Genomic DNA, 8355 nt, shown 5'->3' with positions numbered 1-8355 from the left:
CGAATTCCTAAACCGTCACGGAGCACGCCGCATATTTAGTGTATTTGTCACGTACGAGTTCAACGTCAAAGGTTCTCAAACACGCAGAACAAGAACGAGAAGTGCAAAAATGTTGATTATAACTTTGAGTGAGGAAAATTCAGACGGACGATAAAACTAGTTTCATTTTACGAGAGTGGAGTGGAGATTTTGCGTATACCAATTCTTTGCGATTATAAAGGAATTCACACACAGGTTTTTTGTAATTCTGCGTAGTTCAGGGTCTACCAAATCTTGCGCAATATTGACAGAAATAACGGATAGCCAAAATTAGCAAGAGCAATATACCATCCACTCTACAATGCCGACCGAGAAAGTAAGGTGCAACAGTTCTTTATCAGATTCTGAGGGTTCAGGAACAACTTCTGAACACGTGGCATGAATGGATGTCATATGTTTTCCTGACTTATATCCTAATGCCAAAGATGGCCAACATGGGGATCGTGCGGTATACCCACGGAAATATGACTTTAAAAAATGCAGGCTAATGTCTAATCATCTCGAATTTAGGTTGAATCAGCAGTATCTTTTTTATTTGTTGCATCATTCAAACACATTGCAACTGTAAGGTAGCGTTTTCCAAAGTCTATTGGTTCGGATTTCCTACACCTGTGACAGGTCTTGTCGGATAAATAAATACCAGAAAGTGGTCGAGCAGTTTCCGAACTTGTCAGAGTGTAAAAAGAATGGTTTGCAATTCGTGTGATTATTGCAGGGATGATAAGTTTTTAATCTTCCGCGATATTCGAAAAGGGAAGTGCACGTATTCGTGAGTGTTTATTCTATCTACTTGGAAAAGCCCTCGAGAGTAAGATATCTGTGACGGCAATAAAAGTAAAATGAAAAATGTAGATGTGGAAGTTGAAGAACCTTTCGAAGTTATATAAATACCATATCATGTAACTGTAATTGCAATAAGATAAGAGTTTACAAAATTGTTCAATACTTCGTTACGCAGTACTACAAGTTGTTGTAAGTAAAATGCGTTCATCACTATTTGAAATATATTTCCACTCGTGATCCCTTTGAATCCCATCTTATAGAAATTGGACGGCGCGGCGTTGAAATTTTTGAAAATCTCTGCGGGTGAGTAAAAAAAATTCGTTACAATTTTAATACGTAGTTTGTAACAGGGTTGAATTCCTTTTGATGAGAAGCGTTCATTGCCGGAACGTAACCCCAGTATTTCATTGCAGTGGTGCAGGATTCTTGTATTTCTTCTACTTCTTCAAATGTTAACTCCGTTCTCCAATGAAACGGAGCAGCTTTTGAATCTCGAAATGTACTCCATACTTCATCCCTATTGGTTTTTGTATGAGTATCGAGAAATTTTTTCGTTTCCGGATGAAAAAAGAGTCCGTAAAACTTGTAAAGTTCTTCGGCTTGTTTATACGGATCCAGGGAAAAATCTTCGTATCGTATCACCCTGTGAAATGTGATGTCATATCATCGTCCACCATATCCAGAGAACACAGCAAGAGCTTATTTATCACAGCTATGTTATCACAAAATATCAGGAGAACGATTTCAAGAATCGCGATTTTTTAAATCAAATACAAATTTTCGGGTCCGTTTAAGACATTCGATGTGCAACCATTAATGAGCAATGATTGATAGCTTATTCAGCTTCTTGTTTTGATACTCAAGGACGACAGTATTGCACTATATGCATCTACTGATACAGGCATGTTTTCGTACGGCTATCATTCTCTGTTTTTACAAAAAAAAAAGCATTGCGATAAAAATAGCAGCATACTTGAATCTACTTGGGTATTTCTTCTGCAGTTCCACAGCAACTTTGTAATCTGAGACAAGATCCGCGCACGTCAAAGCTGGTTCGGAACAATCAGGACTCGGAGGACACCAATCACGATGTTTTCTCGACTGAAGAATGCCTCGAGGATCTCTCACCAACAACACCATCTGTACGGCTAATCTGCAAAACGGTGGTTGCCACAAATTGAAGTGTAGGATGTCCGAATGCGAATGAAATGCATAATATACAAGTGATAATACACCGACTTTTCATCGGTAAGAAGCTCTTGGGCAACCTGCAGCCTGAGTCGTACGATTTTCATCAACTGAAATGGAAAGAGCTTGCATAATGAGCTGTGAAAGTTGCGGTTATAGCAGACGTCTTTATGAGCTTTGCACTGCTTCCACAAATACCGGTTGTAACTGAGAGCCCATGGTGTCTCTTTGGCATAGCTCAAATATTCATCTGAAATTTAAGACCCAAATAGTCAATCGTCACGTCATTCTGCTCAAAATGTATACGTTAATGCGTCGGCTACATGCGGATTTGAGAGAATATGATACGTAATTTACGTGTCACATTATATAGCAACAGTGGGTCATCGATCTCAAAGAGATTTGCGTGTTAAATGAATTGAATAGTGACATTAATGTCGTGTCTTTATTTATCCAAAGCTTATGATGATCAATGATCCTTTTCAATTAAATCTGCTGAAAAAGAAAATCATGTCAATGAAGACTGATCGACGTACTGTCGAATTCTTGAATCTACTGAGAGGGCATTTAATTTTTCTCAAATCCTCTCGAACCTTACAAAGAATGATGCACGGAGAAAATTTTTTACTCAGGTTTACTGTTCTAACATGGTCTGTGATACTATGTGCAAGTATAGTAGCTGTAACTATAGATTACAGTGTCCCATACTTGAAAATGTAGTAACCGTCACCATTTATATAGCAACGGATAGTATGCAACCACATAATTATCATTAATATACAATATAGTAAACATTACTATGGGCTCGTAATAACAGATACTACGCCGAGTTATTTATCTGGTACTATGGTGCATTGTGTTCGTCATTATTCATACATAGTCCGGCTTACTATTCACCATAGTAAGGACCACCATTTTTATTCAAAAACGAAATTTTGGAATTCCATTAATTTTGTTTCTAGTTATAATGCAAGATTTTGAATAAGTGTTGACAGTTTTTTTGTTATAGTTATGTAATCACTGAATTGTTGACTGAATATTTATAAAGGCGGCTACGCTTATGGGATTTTGTGAGTCAGCTAAGTTCTACATCATCGACAAATTACATACGTGCAAACATATGTGTGTATGATAACGTGTTTGGTTTCTTAGAGCGTATTTGCTCATTTGAAAAGCCTTGCGATATTGCGAGTGTTTTTATAGGCTTCTTTCAGTCGGTGTAAAATGTGGTTCAGGTTTGCTGAGCGGAAAAACATCCTAAGCTAGTTAACTATCCGTTTTGCAGGCTCAGGGTTTTTGAGTCAGAACTGCAATTTTCGAAGAGTCGGAGTTTTTAAGCTAGAGCTTGGTTTTGAAGACACATGGTTTTTAAACCAGTGCTTCGCCCTATCTCTACGTACGGACTCGGGGTTTAGAAGCCGGAGCCGTTTACCACCCTGAACCCGGTGAAACCACCGTGGTTGATGTGCCTAGAAATAATAAGAAAACAACAATTAACCTCAGACCAGGGGTTTTTAACCCCATGTCCTACCCCTTAACTCCCAATTGCTCGGGCTACAATCAACAAGAAGGACGGTGACGCGTCGAAGCACCACGAGTCTGGCTCGTGCTTACTGGCCCAAATTTCTTACCACGCGTCTCGCTCGTCGTTGTAGGACGAAGGGTTAAGCCATGGCTGTATGTCAGGTTAGGATTTTTCCCGGACTCGGTGTTATAAAGCCAGAGTTGATTACTTTATAGGGATTTCCCTTATCTACAACTATCCTGGCGACGTGATTGGAGGAAATTAAAATTGAATGACTCTGTAGTAGGAATACAAGCCCGGTTCTACGTCCAGATTCGACCTATTGCACCTACAAAATCGCGGAAAATTTGAAATCCGTAACGACGTCACAGTGATTGACCCGGAGGTCAACGGTCCATGCTGCTTTACTAACAATTTTATCAACCGAGGTTAAAATCACGCTGCAAGAAAGAGTTTCTACGTTATTATTATGACCTTCATATCCAAGAACTAATCCCTATTCAACACATAGATATCAAGAACTAAGTTAATCATAAAAATCTTATATTCAGTCAGAAACATCAAGTCTTCATCATCAAAATATCAAAAACTTTCTACGTTATTATTATGACCTTCATATCCAAGGATTAATCCCCATAAGATTTTTATATTTGACCAAATTTTGATAAATCACACTCCAAATAATCATCAAAACTTATTCTTTTCAATAGCGATCCTTTGACACCCTTGACTCGATTTTTATCTTTATCATCCCCCAACATTCTAAATTAATACAACTTCGCTCTCAAGCCAATAAATTCCGTTGTTATTTTTCCCTTACACTGGTCTTTCATCAAACCTATGATCATCAAATCTATCTCCCGAATTGACTCTAAATTGGGATGATAGTCTGCGGGTGGGAACTGCTCCTTTAAAATAAGTGACGCAGCAGAGCGCTATGCTTCCCATTTGGTTTGAATTCGTGTGACACAGAAAATCGCTATACTTCATACTAGTGACGATTGCTTCTGAGGTAACTTTATTTATTCCCCAAATTGAACGATCAAACGCTGCGGCGTGTCGTTGCGTCTGTCGTTCGTCCCAATCGGCAATCTCCGGGGTCAGCTTCGGGTGGCATCGGTGTTGGTCGTCCACCTGACTCGGGCATATTCGGCCAAGTCCGGTTTAGGTCGGCGTAGCCACGGTCTTACATACAGGTCTGAAAACTCGCTCAAACTTTCAATGGTGGGGGTGTCCTCTTATTGAAGCACCGGCCGTTTCTCCTAGTGACCACGCGTGTCGCTGCTATCGAGGGATTCAGGCTGTGTGAGAGAAGCGGAAACAGGTTTCAAAACCACGGACTGTCAACAACCTGTTTCCATCTCTCTCGCACAGCCTTAATCCCTCTATCGCAGCGCAACTCGTGGTCACTAAGCGAAACAGCCGGTGCTTCAATAAGAGGACATACCCCCGCCACCAGAGTTTCCAAACCTGTATGTAAAACCGTGGGCGTAGCCTTCATGTAGCAGACTCAACTAATGGTACATGGGTAGCGGTCAGTTGGTCGGATATAGTTGCAATCTCAATGTTTGTTAATAATGTAGATCTTGGCTGGCTCACTTTTACAATGTTTTGGTCGTCATCCTGATAGGGAATCTCGGCATATTTTCTATTAACAGCAGAGTATACGGAATTATAGTTGTCAAGACTAGATGCGAAGTTTCGAGAATTATGTCGATATGGCAACCACTGCTATGAGAATATAAGAATATGGTATTAGCTACAATATTTCACGGTGCTGGTTACTATGTGACCATAGTAACAAGTACTATGCATCTTACGTAGTAACCGTTACTTTGCTGACATGGTTCAGAACACCAAAATGGCAAACCTGTCACTCATTTACTATGTTCCTGTGGTAACGGTGACAATAACTTTAGTCACCGTTGCTATAAAAATTTTCTCAATTAGGAGTATTTCAGTAGAACATCACAGGAGTCATTTCCACATGGGCATAACAACTGCTGTCCAGTGACGCGATCCGCATTGTTTACCCTATGAATAACTGCTGGACATATAAAAGCGATTGCAACACCTAAAAATGTAGGGTTTTACGAATGTAAATTCTGATGTCATGACTACAACACCACATATTGATGCCGGGTGCTGCGAATGTCGATAAGTAACATAAATTACAGTCACCTAGATCTTGATATTCGCAGTTGAGCAGATCCGTGATCCACTTCAAAGCCTTCGCAGCCAAGGGAGGACCTCGAACTCGAACAATATCGAAAGCCAGCAGCGGTTCATAGTAGTAATAATTTGCCGGATGTGCGTTAACAATATCGCCCAAAAACGTGCTTCCACTTCGCCATGATGTTACGATTATACTTCTGATCGGTGTCCCATTCTTTTCCATCAACAAATCCTCAAGTTTGCTGCGACGCAATATGACTTGTTTAAAAATCCAAAATCTTAGCTGCTCTCGCAGGATTTAAGAGCTCTTGGACAGCAAAATGCAGTAAGTGAAAAACGTAAAAATATCCCTCGATGAAAATAGTTTCCTCACCTGACACTCATACTGTTGTTTTCATTAGGATATTGGTAGCCCTTCATGTCATTGCTGATCGATGCTCTCTGCTTATTAAGGATTTTTTCGATATCCTTTGACTCAGAATCAGGTTGTTTCTTATCAGCTGTGGTATTCTGAAATAATAATGTGCGGCACTTGGAATAAATATAAGAATAAATGCTCACGGAAAGGCTGAAATCAAAACAATCAATTCGGAAGATACTATATTCTTGTACAGAGGTATTTTTTTTTTCTAACAATAATACCCTACTTCTGCTTGTAATTAATTTCAACTTATTGAAATCAGTACATCAGTAACATCAGTATAATATTCAATATTAAATGAAAATGATCAATTTTTGAATGATCAAATTTACAACGATGATAATGATAATTGTTTTTGCTGTTTTCGCCGCCTAAAAGAAAGTAAATCAACAGAATCATTTTTTTAAAGTCAAAAGCACCCAACAACTATTTGAAATTGAAATGATTGAAAAATAATCACCATCTATTTTACGTCCACTTTTATTGAATCTGAAATATTTATCATTTTCACTTCAATGGAAGCTTTCATAACTCTGGCGAATGATTTATTTTAACGACACGATATTTAAACAGGTGATCGACGGGTACACGGAAATGAATAATTTATTTTGTCAAGTCCAACCGATCAGCAGTACTGCCGAAAACGTTAAAAAGGATTTAATCAATAATAAGTAAAATTTATACGATTTTGAGGAAAACCTTTTGGTTAACTAATTGATACGGCGCCAGTACATAGAATAACGTAATAATAAGATTTATCAATTCAAGATTATCAACTGTTTGAAAATAGTTGAAACAAGAAAAAACGCTACATTTGTTTTCCACTGACATTTACTTTTTGGGGGAAAAACTAACATTCAGGAATTCAAGTACAGACAAGATCAGTGAAAAATTGTTTATAATTTCGTAGCATTAGATGGCTAGTAATTTCTGTATTACTCTGGCTTATGTAATTGTTGTATATGTACATATGTATGTGTATAGACCTGTACATGTTAATTACAAAATATCTTATCGAGCGACCAATTGCTCTAAGATATAATCTGATTCGACAGTTTGATTCTCATATCAATTGGTAAACATATCAATACTTCCGGATAATCAAATTTTGTCGTTATACTTTACGTATCTGATCGACTGGTGTTTGATAACAAGAAAGCTTATACCTAATTAATTCGCAGTCAGGATTTCTGACCTAACTTACATTTTTCTTTGACTCGAGAAGGGCTGCCGACGGTTGCATTTCGTACATTGAAGGGTTGCCGTATTTCCCATCGAAGAATAAAAACACCGAGAAGAAACATCCCATTACCAACAAGCCGCAAAAGTTTGTTTTCTTCGACATTATCCAGTGGCTCAGTTCAACACCGCTCATACTTGTCGAAATTCTCAACACGTTGATTTTGAAAGTTTTTTTTTTTATGATTATATTATTATACGGTGTAAAAAAGAAAATTGAATCGTTGGAAAAACGCGAGACACAGAAACTCGGAATTTCTGATCATTCGATCATTTAATATGTACCCTGATCATGTGTTTTTTTTCTTGTAACTATCCGTTCAATGAATTACATGAAGTATTGTGTACTCCGTTTAGAAATCTTTTATTTTCTTTTACAATGAGTTTCTTTCTCTTCGGAATCAAACACTTCGTCACATAATCAGGTTTTTTTTTCATGAAATTGCACAGGGAGTCAAGTTTCACCGAACAAATTTTATACAATATGTAGCGCGAAAAAGTTTATATTAACTTCTTGAAAATACAGTGCACAATTTAATTTGACTGTAAATTGATTATGAATTAATAAAATTTGATGAAAACTAATATTTATAGTTTCCAACCACACTAAGTTGACAATATCAACTGATACTTTTGATCACGTCTAACTACTATTATTGTACGCTGAGGCAAAGAATTCAATCATAACGATGTTTCGAATCTTTACAGGTGGAGGGGACCATGTCAGTGTTCGTTCGACGCGGGGCTGCGACTCGCTGCTGCCGACCGTATCTGCACGCGCTTTTGAAACACTCATTTCCTCTGATTGCAGTGATCGGAAAAATATAAACATGCTGAAACGGAACCGTCGCGTCGGTACGAAACTTTACTAGAAAACCAGTTGCGTGTGATAGGACTTCCGTTTCCGTTCTGAATGTGAGTGACAGGTGTGCGAAAGAGTCCGAGAGAAAAGGAGAGAATTTAGCAGGATAGCAAAGGTGAGGAG

General features: G+C 38.2%; 1 protein-coding gene across 2 annotated transcripts; it reads right to left on the bottom strand.

Moving 5' to 3' along the window:
• Nucleotides 1-627: 627 nt before the first annotated feature.
• On the bottom strand, nucleotides 628-7902 carry LOC107218002 (carbohydrate sulfotransferase 5-like). 2 transcript variants are annotated; one of them, XM_046740095.1, is made up of 6 exons: nucleotides 7336-7902; nucleotides 6084-6241; nucleotides 5717-5952; nucleotides 2062-2260; nucleotides 1796-1975; nucleotides 628-1465 (listed from the first exon to the last, which is right to left on the bottom strand). In XM_046740095.1, exons 1-6 carry the CDS (start codon nucleotides 7504-7506, stop codon nucleotides 1144-1146), a joined length of 1266 nt encoding a protein of 421 aa, XP_046596051.1. In that variant the 5' UTR covers nucleotides 7507-7902; the 3' UTR covers nucleotides 628-1143. The 2 variants fall into 2 exon arrangements, with proteins under 2 accessions (XP_046596051.1, XP_046596052.1); XM_046740096.1 differs by having other exon boundaries at nucleotides 2056-2260; nucleotides 6084-6220.
• Nucleotides 7903-8355: the final 453 nt, after the last annotated feature.

The sequence above is a fragment of the Neodiprion lecontei genome, chromosome 5 (assembly GCF_021901455.1).
Source record: "Neodiprion lecontei isolate iyNeoLeco1 chromosome 5, iyNeoLeco1.1, whole genome shotgun sequence".
Classification (NCBI taxonomy): domain Eukaryota; kingdom Metazoa; phylum Arthropoda; class Insecta; order Hymenoptera; family Diprionidae; genus Neodiprion; species Neodiprion lecontei.
This window is presented reverse-complemented; position numbering and strand designations above follow the sequence as displayed.